Source organism: Typopeltis vanoorti, chromosome 15 (genome assembly GCF_054136105.1).
Source record: "Typopeltis vanoorti isolate ZY-2024b chromosome 15, IOZ_Tvanoo_1.0, whole genome shotgun sequence".
Classification (NCBI taxonomy): Eukaryota; Metazoa; Arthropoda; class Arachnida; order Uropygi; family Thelyphonidae; genus Typopeltis; species Typopeltis vanoorti.
The window spans coordinates 101,539,888-101,553,139 of NC_143563.1; the positions used below are offsets into that span (position 1 = coordinate 101,539,888).

General features: G+C 37.7%; 1 protein-coding gene across 4 annotated transcripts in view; it reads right to left on the bottom strand.

Annotated features, from left to right (window-relative positions):
• The window catches only part of LOC150099031 (serine/threonine-protein kinase Nek8-like), a 1,046,903-nt gene that overhangs the window by 693,130 nt on the left and 340,521 nt on the right, over nt 1-13,252 (bottom strand). For all 4 annotated transcript variants that reach the window (XR_016549512.1, XM_090405252.1, XM_090405251.1 and 1 more), the window contains one exon: nt 3,528-3,613. Coding sequence is in view for 3 of the 4 variants with exons in the window: in XM_090405252.1 (XP_090261378.1) it covers nt 3,528-3,613 (86 nt within the window). In the remaining variant the exon portion in view is untranslated. The remainder of the gene's footprint in view (nt 1-3,527; nt 3,614-13,252) is intronic.

Below are 13,252 nucleotides of genomic sequence, written 5' to 3' on the forward strand. Positions count from 1 at the left end.
CTCCAAGGGAAGAGCTGAGCTTCTGGAACACTGGCATCTACCATCACACGTAGTGTGCGTCTAGACAGAAAGCTGGCAATCCAAATGCAGAAGCTCTGAGACAGACTAAATGATGGAGGTTGCTTAGTAAGCCTCTGTCCCAGAGCTGGTCAAAAACTTTGGAGATATCAAATGCAACTGTTGATCACCTGTTGATTAGCAGCAAAGGAATCCATACTGGTGGTCGCTTATTAGCTGGGTGCCTTCAAGGTAGTGTAGGAGAGTGGAATTGTTGGTTTTCTCAATTACCTTAGATAGGACAGAGGTGAGTGAGATCGGGCAGTAGTTAGATAGCAGTGATTTGTCACCTATCTTGGGAGTGGGTTGAATATAGGCCAGTTTCCAGACTGTGGTATAAATACCAGTGGAGTAAGAGAGTATATATGGGAGGCACAGGATGAATCAGTTCTGGTGCAAGAGACCAAAAGGCTCGGCAGCCGTTTGGTTTCCAGCTTTTTATTCCTTCAAACTCTGTTTTGGTAGCATCGATAGTTTTCTTGCATTTTGGACTTCGGTATAAGCACTAAAGGAGGTTGTAGTTCTAGATATAATCCAATTGTGGTATGCTTGATTTTTCATTTGTACAGCCTTGGTACATCTTCTGGAGATCCAGGGTCTAGTTAGCAGATGCCAGTTCAGAGTAGTGTGGGGAATGTATGTTTCCATGCCGTGAGGATTACTTTGGTGCATATGTTTGGGATGGAAGACTGGAAACAATAGTCCAACCATGGGAATGAGGCGTAGAGGTCAAGGACGTGACCCTACTTGGCACTGTTATAATGCCAAACTACTCTTGTATGAGAGTGGCTGTGTAAGCGTTGTTGCATGGGAAAGAAGATGAGCACTAGATTGTGGTCAGAATTACCCTGAGGTCTGGTATTTTGCCTGACATGTGAGCAGTTTGTGCAAGGTTGTTAATGATGGTAAATGTTTCAGCATCTTTGTCTGCAAGATCTGTACAACTGGAGGAGGAAAGTCAGTTGTTTTGTGGACATTAAAATCTTCTAGGAGGATGATTTTGCAGTTAGGAAAGTATAACTGGAGAAAATCGATTTTTAAAGAGGGGAAATTAAAGAACTCAGGTGGCATTAGGGGAGTGATAGACAGCAAATGAATTTGACTGAGGGATTTTTCATCCAAAGAAGGTCAAAGTTGGGTGATTCTAAGGTGGGTGCTCTTTGGCAATGTATATCAGAGTGTATATATGCGCAGATGCCACCCTTGGGTCGAAAGGAGTTAAAGAGTGTTAATTTGGAAGTTGAGATGAATAGTGCTGGAGGGAGATGAGATTTGAGTTTCAGCCAAAAAGAGTAAGTAGAGTTTGGTAGACTGAAGATGGTAGTGGACATTTTAAGGTTGAAGTTGAGGCAAAAAATATTAGTGAAGTGGATTTGCACAGTTCTGTGGGACATATTTTGACCCCCAAGGGTTTTGCACATTTCCTATGCGTACTGGTCTCCATGGTAGTTACTAGTGGTGTCACTTGTTTTTGCAACTAATCTATTTGGTTTGTAGTTAATGATTCAACTGTTGTCTCCATTTTGGCATTTTTCTTCAAGTTGTTTTTGAAGATGACGTCCTTGTTGTCTCTAGTCTAATGTTAGATCAGGTCAAGCACATATGCACTATTCGTGGAAAGTGTCCTTGAACTTGTTATTAATTGCTATTATTAGTTTAGATGTGCTTGTTGGTGTGTTGTAAGTCACTTTTAAGGAGTGGAGAGTTGGTTCCATCCTTTCTTTATGGGTCCAAAACGATGGCACTTGACAACGTTCCTACAATCAAAGTTGCTTCGCCTGCTAATTTGCTGATTTCTTCTTTTAGTGATTTACCATTTTCCATCAGAAAGATCAAAATAACGGCACTAAATTTCTTGTTTTCAGTCTCGATCAAGTCATGTATCATAAATTAAAGATACCAAGAAATTATATACTTGGTTTAATTCTTTATCTAAGTGTAAGCAAACAAAGTTTGCACCTGAAGTATTTTCAGGATTGGGGAAACTCGTAGTAAAGGTGGTATGACTTCATATCACTTGCCTTAGTATCCCATAATGCAAAGCACATCTCTTTGCAGACATGTATAATGCTGTGCATTATGGGAAGGTCACTAATTAGACTGGTTTCAACCTTTATTGAGGTCTCATGAGTGGAAGCCAGACCCCAGAGGTGATACCAAGGTTGAAGTAATGTAGAAGTCACTTTCATATATGAGTGTCATACCTTATTATTAAAATACTCTGGATTAGAGATAGATAGTTGTTGAAGGTTACCAAGGTAACCAAGTGGAACACTTTCAACAAGTCATGTACCATCAATGCAATTAAATCGCAGAGTTCATTTGCAGGCAATGGTGCAAATAGCAAAGGTTTTCTGGTCCAGAGAATTCTGCAATGATCGGAATAAGTGGTAATCGGAATGTGCTAGGTCTGGTGAATACGGAGGATGTGGCAAAACATCCCAACCAAGACGTAACAATTTACTCTGGGTTGTTAACAATGTGCGGGGTCTGGTGTTGTCGTGGTGAAAGACAACTCCTTTCTGATTTGTCAATTCAGGACGTTTTGTGCTAATTACACGGGCCAGTCACGTTAACTGTGAGCAATAGACAGTTGAATCAATCGTTCTGCTTGACAATAACACCTCGTAGTGGACAACACCTTTATAATCCCACCACCACGCAGAGAGCATGATCTTCTTTGGGTGCAATCCCACTTTCGAGGTTGTTTGCAGTGGTTTGCTCTTATGTCCCCCATGATCTTTTAGGTACTATATTATTGTACACGATCCATTTTTCATCTCCCGTAATCATCCACTTCAAACATGGGTCATTTTTTTGGCGACGTTGCAGCGAATCACAGATGAATATGCGAGCAGTCATATTGGCCTAAGTCAATTCAAGCAGCATCCAAACATTGAGTTTTGAAACGTATCCCAGCTTGTGCAAATGGTTTTCAATGCTTGTATGGGATATGTTCAGTACCGCAGCAATCTCCTGCATTGTTTGTGAAGGAATTTTGTCGACAATATACTTCCCAACTTGAATCAACCTTGGTCGGGCGACTGCCGCAACGTGCATCACTGACGTCAAAATCTCCAGAATGGAATTTGACAAACCACTTTTGGCATATGCATTCTGTTAAGGCACCATCCCCACATACGCTGCATATTTTTTTATGGGCCTCCGCAGCTCATCTGCCTTTTTTGAAATAAAAAAGCAAAATATGCCGGTAATGTATAAAATGGAAGGAAATACATTATTTCCTTCCATTTCTAAAAATATATTACACACACGCAACTGAAGTAGGCTGAGCGAAAATTCACTGAAAGGATATGTGAAAAATCTCTTTTCAACTGCGCAATAGCGTTGTGCGGTAGCGCAACGATAGCGACAGGTGAAGCGCCATAAACTTGTACTAATGCATAAACCGAATGAACTTATTTGCCAACCCCATATATATATATATATATATATACACACACTCTTACTTTTTTGAACAGCCAAGAGTCTTCTCATAGTCCATAGTTATTTCATCTTCTTCAACTTGGTTTAGACTAATAAACTGTTTAATCAACTGAAAGCAGAAATATGTTACTTTTATAACATTAGAAAATAAGAATTTAAACTATAATATTATAACAATATTTTTTTAATCGACTTCACAGCAAGTAATAATAACAAATAAAAAAGCGACTAAATATTAGGAAGTGCTACTCATTTTGACTTTCACTTTTTTGCATGTCCATATGTTCTCATTTCACCTTCATTTCATACCTACATACTGTGTTAGTGGACATTAATTTGTGAGGTTTTACATATGTGATTTACTCACTCATTGTGTCTGGAGATACTAGACTGAAAGTGAAAAACAGAAGATAATTAAAGAAGAGAAAAGACACTCAAAACAGCAATGTCAAATAGTTACAATATCACATGTATTACAGGAATAAAAAAAATAATTATTGTTCAAATCAGGGAAAGTTAAAGAGCTCTGGACCGAAACAGGAAAAATTCCATAAACTAATTTTAACAAAAGTTGACCAGAGAGATTACGGGAATACACTCACCGGCATTCACAAGGTGCCTTAGCGTGAACCATTTGGTTTTGAAATAATGCTGAATTTAATATTCACTTTACTTATATCATTTTAAATCGCCAAACTAAAGCTTTTTTGGCTTTTTATTTTTAGTAACTGTAACAAATCAGAAACAAAAAATCACATATGCTATTTCATATTTATCTTCCTTATTAGTATTACTTCCAAGCCTCCATAGTGTCTGAAAACTCATTACAGGAGGTTGAACTATCATAGACTACAATAACTTTCATTCCTTGCCTTAAAGACATTTAGTGTTTGAGCACTTTATAAATTAAAGATACCAAGAAATATATTCTTGATTTAATCCTTTATCCAAGTACATATATGAATATATAAATAAATTAAAAATGCTAATAATATAATTTATTAGCATCTTTAATTTATAATATAACCAAGTGGAAAAACTTTCAACATCTATCTCTTAATACAGAGTATTTTAATTGGAACACTTACCACCCACTTGGGCAATGCATTCCACTCATTAACCACCTGCCATTCAAAAAAATCTCCTTTTCACTTCTTTACTCATTTACCTTTTCACAGTTTCCAGGGATGACATCTCATTCTCCTATCAATCATTATCTTATGCAATAATTTCCCTACATCTGTCAGAAAGGATCCTCTCACCAACTTATGTATCTCAATCACAACACCCCTCTTCCTCCTATCCACCAAGCTCTGAACACCACATTCTCTCAATCTGTCATCATACTCAATATTCCAGAGTTTTGAGACAGCCTTAGTCACTCACTTCTGCACTCTCTCTCTAATGTTTCCATATTACCAATATAGCCAGGTGAGAAGATCTGTGCACAGAAATCCAAATCAGGCGTAAGTAGTACCTTATACAAAGAACAATTACCTGATTATCCAAATATACTGTATGGAGCCATAGAAATAGTACAAATGATAATAAACACCACATTAATGTGAAAATTTGGTCTTAATTTTTTTTCCCGATATTATCAAAAGAGATTTTGATAATTTAGATTAATTTTCTTGAGGTCACATCTGAAATACAATCTTTTAGTCATGGATTTTTCAGCCTACTAAAAGCCAGAAAGATGAATTCCATACGAAACATTTGCCTTTCTACAAAGTGACAGAGGTAATATCTTAACTAAAACTTCAATAAAAAAATAAATAAATAAATAAAAAAAACATGAATGCGAGTACTGTCATTCCCATAGCAGAAATAAATAAGTATCAACAAATCAGAAGCCATTCCAAAGTGGATAAAGAATGAACCCAAGAATATAATTTCTCATCATCATCATCATTAAATTCCTGCCATGTACCCTCAAGGGGTGTACAGGATATGATAGTACTACATGAAAAATTTACATCATTACTAACTTCCTATCTACAATTTTCCTCCAAATTAGTCTGTTACTTGTCAAGACTGCAATATTTCCAGATCTTATATTTCTATTGTCTAAGACACTTTGTACCGTATCAATCCACCTATATTTTGGTCTTCCTCTGGGTCGTTTTCCTGCCAACTTGGCAGAGAACACTTGTTTTGGTAATCTTTCCTTGCTCATTCTGTTTAAGTGACCATAGCACCTGAGATTAGCTCTGCTAATGCATTCCTGGATGCTGACAATGTCAGGTTCTTTCCTAATATTCTCGTTTTTAATATGATATTGCCATTCATGCCATCTGTTCACACCTCTAATCTTTCTCAGGACTCTCATATCTGCAGGCTCTAGTCTTTGGTCAAGTGTTTTACTTCTCACCCAGCTCTCAGATCCATAAGTTAAAACTGGTTTGAACACTGTCTTGTATACAGCTAATTTAGTGTTCGACTAATTTCTCTCTTATTCCATATGAATTTATTCAACTGACTTCCTACCATACCAGCTTTGTTGATTCTGTTGTCTATTTCCATATTTAATTTACCATCTTCACTAAAAATCGTGCCTAAGTAGCTGAAATGTTTTACTTGTTCCACAGGTTCTCCATTCTGATATTCGCCCAAATCACTCTACTTGAGACTGCCTGCCATTCAAGAAGATGAGTCTCGTATTTTGTGTTGAATACTATGGCTACTCCTTCTTTTCCTTGATTGTCATTGCCTGAATATAACATTTTCTATTTATTGCTCAGAAAGATCTCACCAGTTTTTATCTTTTTTGTTTCAGTCACCCCTATTATGTCGATCTGGTACTTATCTAATTCCTCAGCTAGCTCCATTTCTTTGCCATTCAGGCGTCTTATGTTGATAGTACCGATCTTTAACTCTAGTGACGTTGAGTTGAGGTGTGTTTTCAGATTTGTTCCAGTAGCTGACTTTTTGCTGTTTGGCCTGATTCCCTGGCAAAAACAAAGGGGGCCTTGTTTAACCGGGCGACGCCAAAGCCGACATGAAATTTTGTCATGTTGTACCATCATTTTGTATTTTGGTTTAACTGATAGAAATATAATTTGGTCGGCTAAATCCCAAATTTCTTGATATCTTTAATTTATAGTATACCCATGTGAAAGAACTAACTGATTCAGCCAGAGAGGCATGCTGTGAGGTTGTCTGCAAGGATAGAAAAATCAGAACATCAGAACTCCATGGTGGACACAGGAAGTTAAGGAGGCAGTGAATGAAAAGAAGAAAACATATCAAAAGTTCTTGGCAAATAAGTCAGCTTTTGCTCTTAGAGAATACAGAGACAAATGTAAGAAAGCGAAATACCATGTAAAACTAGCTAAACAAAAGTCATGGGAGGACTTTGGCAAGAACATAGAAAATAAATATCAAGAAGGCGGCAAAATAATCCAGAGGTTGTGGAAGAAGCTTAGAAATGGAGGAAAGAGTGCTGTAAAAGGAATTAGAGATGATAAAGCTGACATGAAAATGGGAGAAAAAGATATGAAAAATTGCTAAATGAAACAAGCAGTGATGATAGCATAGTAACAAATACTCAACAGGCATACAGTCAGGAATACATATCCATACTTGAAGTCGAAAAAGCCATTGTGGAAAGGCAGCAGGAGTAGATGATATTCGACCAGAAATGCTGAACTTACAGTGGCTGCACTGCATAGTTCAGAAGGCCTGAAAAGAGAGACAAATACCCTATAATTGGAGTAGAGGTCTCCTAGTATATATAAAAAGGGAAATAAAACTGAATGTGAGAATTACAGAGATATTTCATTACTGAGTGTACCTGGTAAGACATATGCAAGTCTACTTGAGAAACTGTTGAGAAGGATTGTGGAAGAGAAGCTTGGTGAAGAACAAGCTGGATTCAGGTCAAACAGAGGCTGTCAGGATCAGATTTTCACTTTTTAACATATAGTTGAGAAATCATGGGAATACAACAAACATCTGTATTTAAGTTATTGTAGATCTGAAAAAGGCATGTGATAAGGTGCAAATGGGGCATTATATCAAGCAATACTTAGCCTTTATTTGAGTTGTAAGTCAGCAGTTAGAATTGAAGGAGGTAAGGAAGGTGGTTTAATGTTAAATCTGGTTTCAGGCAAGGATGTACATTATCTCCTCTGTTATTCATTATCTATATGGATCACATTTTGAAGGAAAATGGTATTAAATCTGATATCAAAATTGCAGAGGTTATTATTATTATTATTATTAGACACCTCCAGGGAGTCCAAAGACTCATCGAGGGAGGCACCTGCTCTACAACTCTTGTCTCTACCACTCAATCCACCAACTGACTGAAACTATACCAATGCTATCTACCGCCGACCAGGACCACCACTACTATTTCCACAGACAATGACAAACATCCATGCCCATGGAGGGATTCGAACCTCCAGCCTTTTTGCTGGAAAGTGGATATGCTAACCAAAGAGCTGAGATTAACATCTCAGCTCTTTGGTTAAAATAAAGATAAAATAAAGAGCTGAGATTAACATCTCCAATTTGGCCAACCAGGCTCAGTGAGCCTGGTTGGCCAAATTGGAGATGTTAATCTCAGGTCTTTGCTTTATGCAGATGATGTCATACTTCTAAATAAATCCGCTACAAGTCTGCAAGATTCCCTGACTAAATTGAATAACTGTTGTAATAGATATGGTATGAAGGTCAACACTGAAAAGACAAAGACAATGAAAATAGGGAGAAGCATTGAAAATATCAACTGCACTGTGAATGCAGAACCTATTGAATAAGTAAAACATTCCAGCTACTTAGGCACGATTTTTAGTGAAGATGGTAAATTGAATATGAAAATAGACAATAGAATCAACAAAGCTGGTATGGTAAGAAGTCAATTGAATAAATTCATATGGAATAAGAGAGAAATTAGCCAAAACATCTGATCTGAGAGCTGGGTCAGAAGTAAAACACTTGATCAAAGACTAGAGACTGCAGATATGAGAGTGCTTAGAAAGATTGGGAGCATGCACAGATGGCATCAATTGCAATATCATATTAAAAACGAGGATATTAGGAAAGAACTTGACATTGTCAACATCCAGGAATTCATTATCAGAGCTAATCTCCGATGGTATGGTCACTTGAATGGCAGAGGAAAGATTAGCAAAACAAGTGTTCTCTGCTGGATTGGCAGGAAAGACATCCAGAGGAAGATGAAGATATAGGTGGATTAATATAGTAAAAAGTGCCTTTGAAGCTGGAAATATAAGATCTGATAATATTGGAGTCTTGAGAGGTAACAGACTGATTTGGAGGAAAATTGTAGATAGGATGTTAGTAATGATGTAAATTTTTCAGGTAGTACTATCATATCCTGTACACCCCTTGAGGGTATATACCAGGAATTTGATGATGATGTGAAAGAACTTTCAACATCTATCTGTCTATGTATGTATCTAACGGAGCCTGTGTAGGATGTGGTGTTTGCACACCACAATGCTTGGCTGCACGAAGGAAGACTTGATTTCAAGTCTATAGAAAATAAAGGCTTAGAAAATATTTTTCCAAGCCTTTTTTCGACCGGTTTCCAAGTTAGTCGATCTCTGGCACGGGCAAGAGGGTTTTTTCTCCTGGAAACTCAGGTTTTTCGTCCTGTAAACTCAAGAAAATCGACTATAGAACCCACACTATTTCAGACATTAAATATATTGTGTTAGGGACCACGAGATGGCAGCACTTGTTGAGCCATTCTCTTCACTGCATGCCACTTAATTAGTGATAGCCTTGAGAAAGCTATCCCTGATTAGATACCAGTGGAAATTGAACTGCCCACTGAGTCTCCAAAAGTTAGATAGGGCTGAAACGGCCTCACCTACTTAAAAAAAAAAATCCGCTAACATCTTTTTTTTTTTTTTTATTCCCTATACAGGAATAATAAAAAAAGGTGTTAGCGTTTTTTTTTTTTTTTTTAGTGACATCTATCTGTAGGAAGTGTGATATATTATTAGACAACAAGGCAATGAATGTGAAACAGACTATAAAGATAGAAGGTGGTGTGAAAGACATCTAGGAGTGATGGCAGACAAGGACCTGAAATTCAGGGGCCACATTGAACAAGTTCTAAAGACATTACATCAGATAATAGTAATGATGCACAGGACCCTGACATTTAGAAATAGAGGTTGCGATACCATTGTATAAGGCTTTGATCAGGCCTTGTATGGATTATTTTGCACATATTTGGTCACCAGGTTTTCATGGTGATGAAGATATGTTGGAAAGGATCCAGAGAAGATTCATGAAGTGGTCAGTGATCTCTGAAATATGGAGTATGAGGAAAAATTGAGAGAATGTAAGTTGCAAAGCCTCGTGAATAGAAGAAAGACGTGGAGGGGGATACGATTAAGACATATAAGCTAGTCGGGGGGTTGTTATCAGGTTGAAGTACAAGAGATTTTTCATAGAATGGGAGAGAGGGGTAGAACAAGTGGCCATCACTGGAAACTTTATAAGGAGGGTGTGTGTGTGTGTGCAAAGGATGAGGAGCAAGTTATGTGCAGGGAGAGTAGTTGGTAAGTGGAATACATTGCCTGAGTGTGTGTTGAATGTAGACATGCTGAATCAGTTTAAGGCTCGGTGAGTGATCACTGTGTGCACCTCCCCGATGAGTCTCTGACTCCATGGACATCCGATGATAATAATCGTAATACTAATAATAATAATCTCTAATCTAGAGCAGTCTGGTAACCTGTATATAGAAATATGACCTATGCATTACTTCAACCTTGGTATCACTTCTGGGTGTCTCCCACTGACATGACTTCGATAAAGGTCGAAACCAGTATGGGTAGTGGTCCCTTGCATAATGCTTACATTCTACATGTCTGCAAGGATATGCGCAGTGCATTATGGGATGCTAAGGCAATTGACGTAAAGTCATTAGCCTCTATTTACAAGTAGCCTAGTCATGAAGCGATTTGTGCAAACAAGACATGTGCAAACTTTGTTTGCTTATTATTATTATTACCCAAGACCTGATGGAGTCAAAGACTCATCTAGGAGGTCCTTTTATCAAACACAACTCATCATATCATGCTTTAAATCACTTAAATTCTCTGCAGACACCACACTCTCAAGCAAGGCATTCCAATCATTCGCAATTCTGCTTGAAAAAAACCTGCCTTTCACTCCCCTACTCACACCCTCCTTATACAGCTTCCAGGGATGACCTCTGGTTCTTCTCTGATCTCCCACTATTTTCTGCAGAACCTCTCCAGCATTGATCTTATAACAACCCCTTAATAATTTGTAGGTCTTTATCATATTTCCCCTCCTCCTCCTGTCCACCAGACTCTGCAAGTTGCACCTTCTCAATCTTTCCTCATATATGCCATTCCAGAAGTTATCACCAAATCTGGGAACAATAGTCCTTCAAGGACTATTGTGCCCAGCACAATATTATGCCACTATTGTGTCCAACACACTCCATATCCTCACCAATCATAAATTCTGCATCCCATTTTTGTTTTCCAAATTTTAAAACCTTACATTTTGCAACATTGAAATCACATCCCCATTCCCATGCCCAATCACTCAATTTATTCAAGTCTTCTTGTAAGTCACATCTTCTCTGTTCTTCACGGTTTGTCCCAACTTTGCATCATCTGCAAACAACTGATTATCTCCATCCAAATCTTCACCGATATCATTAATATAAAAGTTAAACAGCAATGGCCCTAAAACAGACCCTTGAGGCACACCGCTAGTAACTTTCCTTTTCCTGGATATCACTCTGCCATACACAACTTGTTGCAACCTATCAGATAGCCAGTCTCCAATCCAATGCACCAAACTCCATCCAGTCCAGTTTGACTATCAACTTATCATGAGGTAATCTATCAAAAGCTTTTGCAAAATCTAAGTATATTAGTGTGTATCCTTCTCCTCTGTCCATGGAAGCAGTTACCTTATTGTAATAAGTAAGTACCGTATATTATCGTGTATAATGCGAAAAATTTATGGTTAAAATTTATGGTCTAAAGTTAGGGGTGCACATTATATGCGGATCTTAAAAAATATAACATTTTACTAGACTTGCACACACAATATATACTACCCAATGACTATGCAACCAAATCTACTTGACTCACTCATATTCGGTGACCGAGCGCACATCGTATCTGCGCATAAAGCCAGTAATGTAAGTAGTGCTAATATCCCACCCCCTTGGCAGGATATTAGCACAGTTATATCAGTTTAACCACAGTTCATTTTAAATATTATTTGTTCAACAAACCTAGCCTGAAAATGAGCCAAAAGAAATTTGGCTCATTTTCATTTTCCGTCGTGCTTCAAAAGAAACATAAATGTTCATCTTTTGAAGAAGGATTTAAATTGCGTGTTGTGCAGTTTGCAGAAGAACATAATAACAGTGTTGCTATGAGAGAATTTGGTGTAGCAGAGAGTAATATTAGACTTTGGCATAAGCAAAAAGACAGTCTTGAAAAAATCACCAAACCAAACGTGCCCATCGTGGAGATGTAGCATCCTTTCCAGAACTCGAAGAAGAGTTAAATGAATGGATTTTGACACAACAACAAGATGGCATTAGAGTAACAAGAAATGCAATTCGTTTTTGAGCTCTGCAACTCAAGAATGGCAAATTCAAGGACACATGAGGTATTTCACCTTTTTCTTGCTTCGCCTGGGTGGTGCAACAGATTTATGGAACGCAAAGCATTAACATTACGACACCGAACAAAAATTGCACAGAAGTTACCAAAGCAGCTTGAAGAAAAAGTGGCGTCCTTTCATAAATTTATCATAAAATTACGGAAGTGTCATGGATATGAACTTTCCCAAATAGGCAATATGGATGAGATGCAGATGTACTTTGATATGCCTGGGAATCGAACAGTAAACTCAGTTGGTGAAAAGAGTGTCCTCATAAAAACAACGGGACATGAAAAAATACATTTTACCGTTGTTCTAGCATGCATGGCAGACGGAACCAAATTAAAGCCGACAGTGATATTTAAAAGACAATTCTGAAGCATATGAAATTTCCATCAGGTGTCTTTGTTTGCGCAATCAGAAAGGTTGGATGGATTAAGGTGTACAATTGTGGCTGGATCAATTATGGAATAGACGTCCAGGCAACTTCTTACATCAATAAAGCATGCTAGTCTGGGATATGTTCGGGGCACATTTAATGGATGCAAGCCAAGAGAAAGCACATGAGCTACGTACAGAACTAGCAGTGATACCGGGTGGTCTAACTTCTGTTTTGCAGCCGCTTGATGTCAGCGTGATTAAGCCATTTAACTTACGTGAAAAATGGAGAGAATGGATGTCATCTAGTTTTTTAAAGATGACAAAGGGTGGGAATTTTCAGAAGCTTGAGCTCACCCTAGTCACCAGCTGGGTTAAAGACGCTTGGGATTCGATGCGGTCTGAAATGATTCAACGCTCATTTCTTAAATGTGGAATAAGTAATTCAATGGATAGATCCGAAGACATCATATACAAAAGCGAGGATGACGAACAACAAAATGGAGAGCATGATGACAACAATTGCTACACTGATGATGCAATGCCTACAGATGAATTTATAAATGAAATGTTTGATGATTCAAAAGATGAAGGATTTAAAGGATTTTGACATTTTGTTTTAAAATAAACATTTCTTTCGTTAATTCGTATTGCATTTTGCCATTTTGTTTTAAAATAAATATTTCTTTCATTAATTCGTATTGTTTTATTTATAATGTTAGGG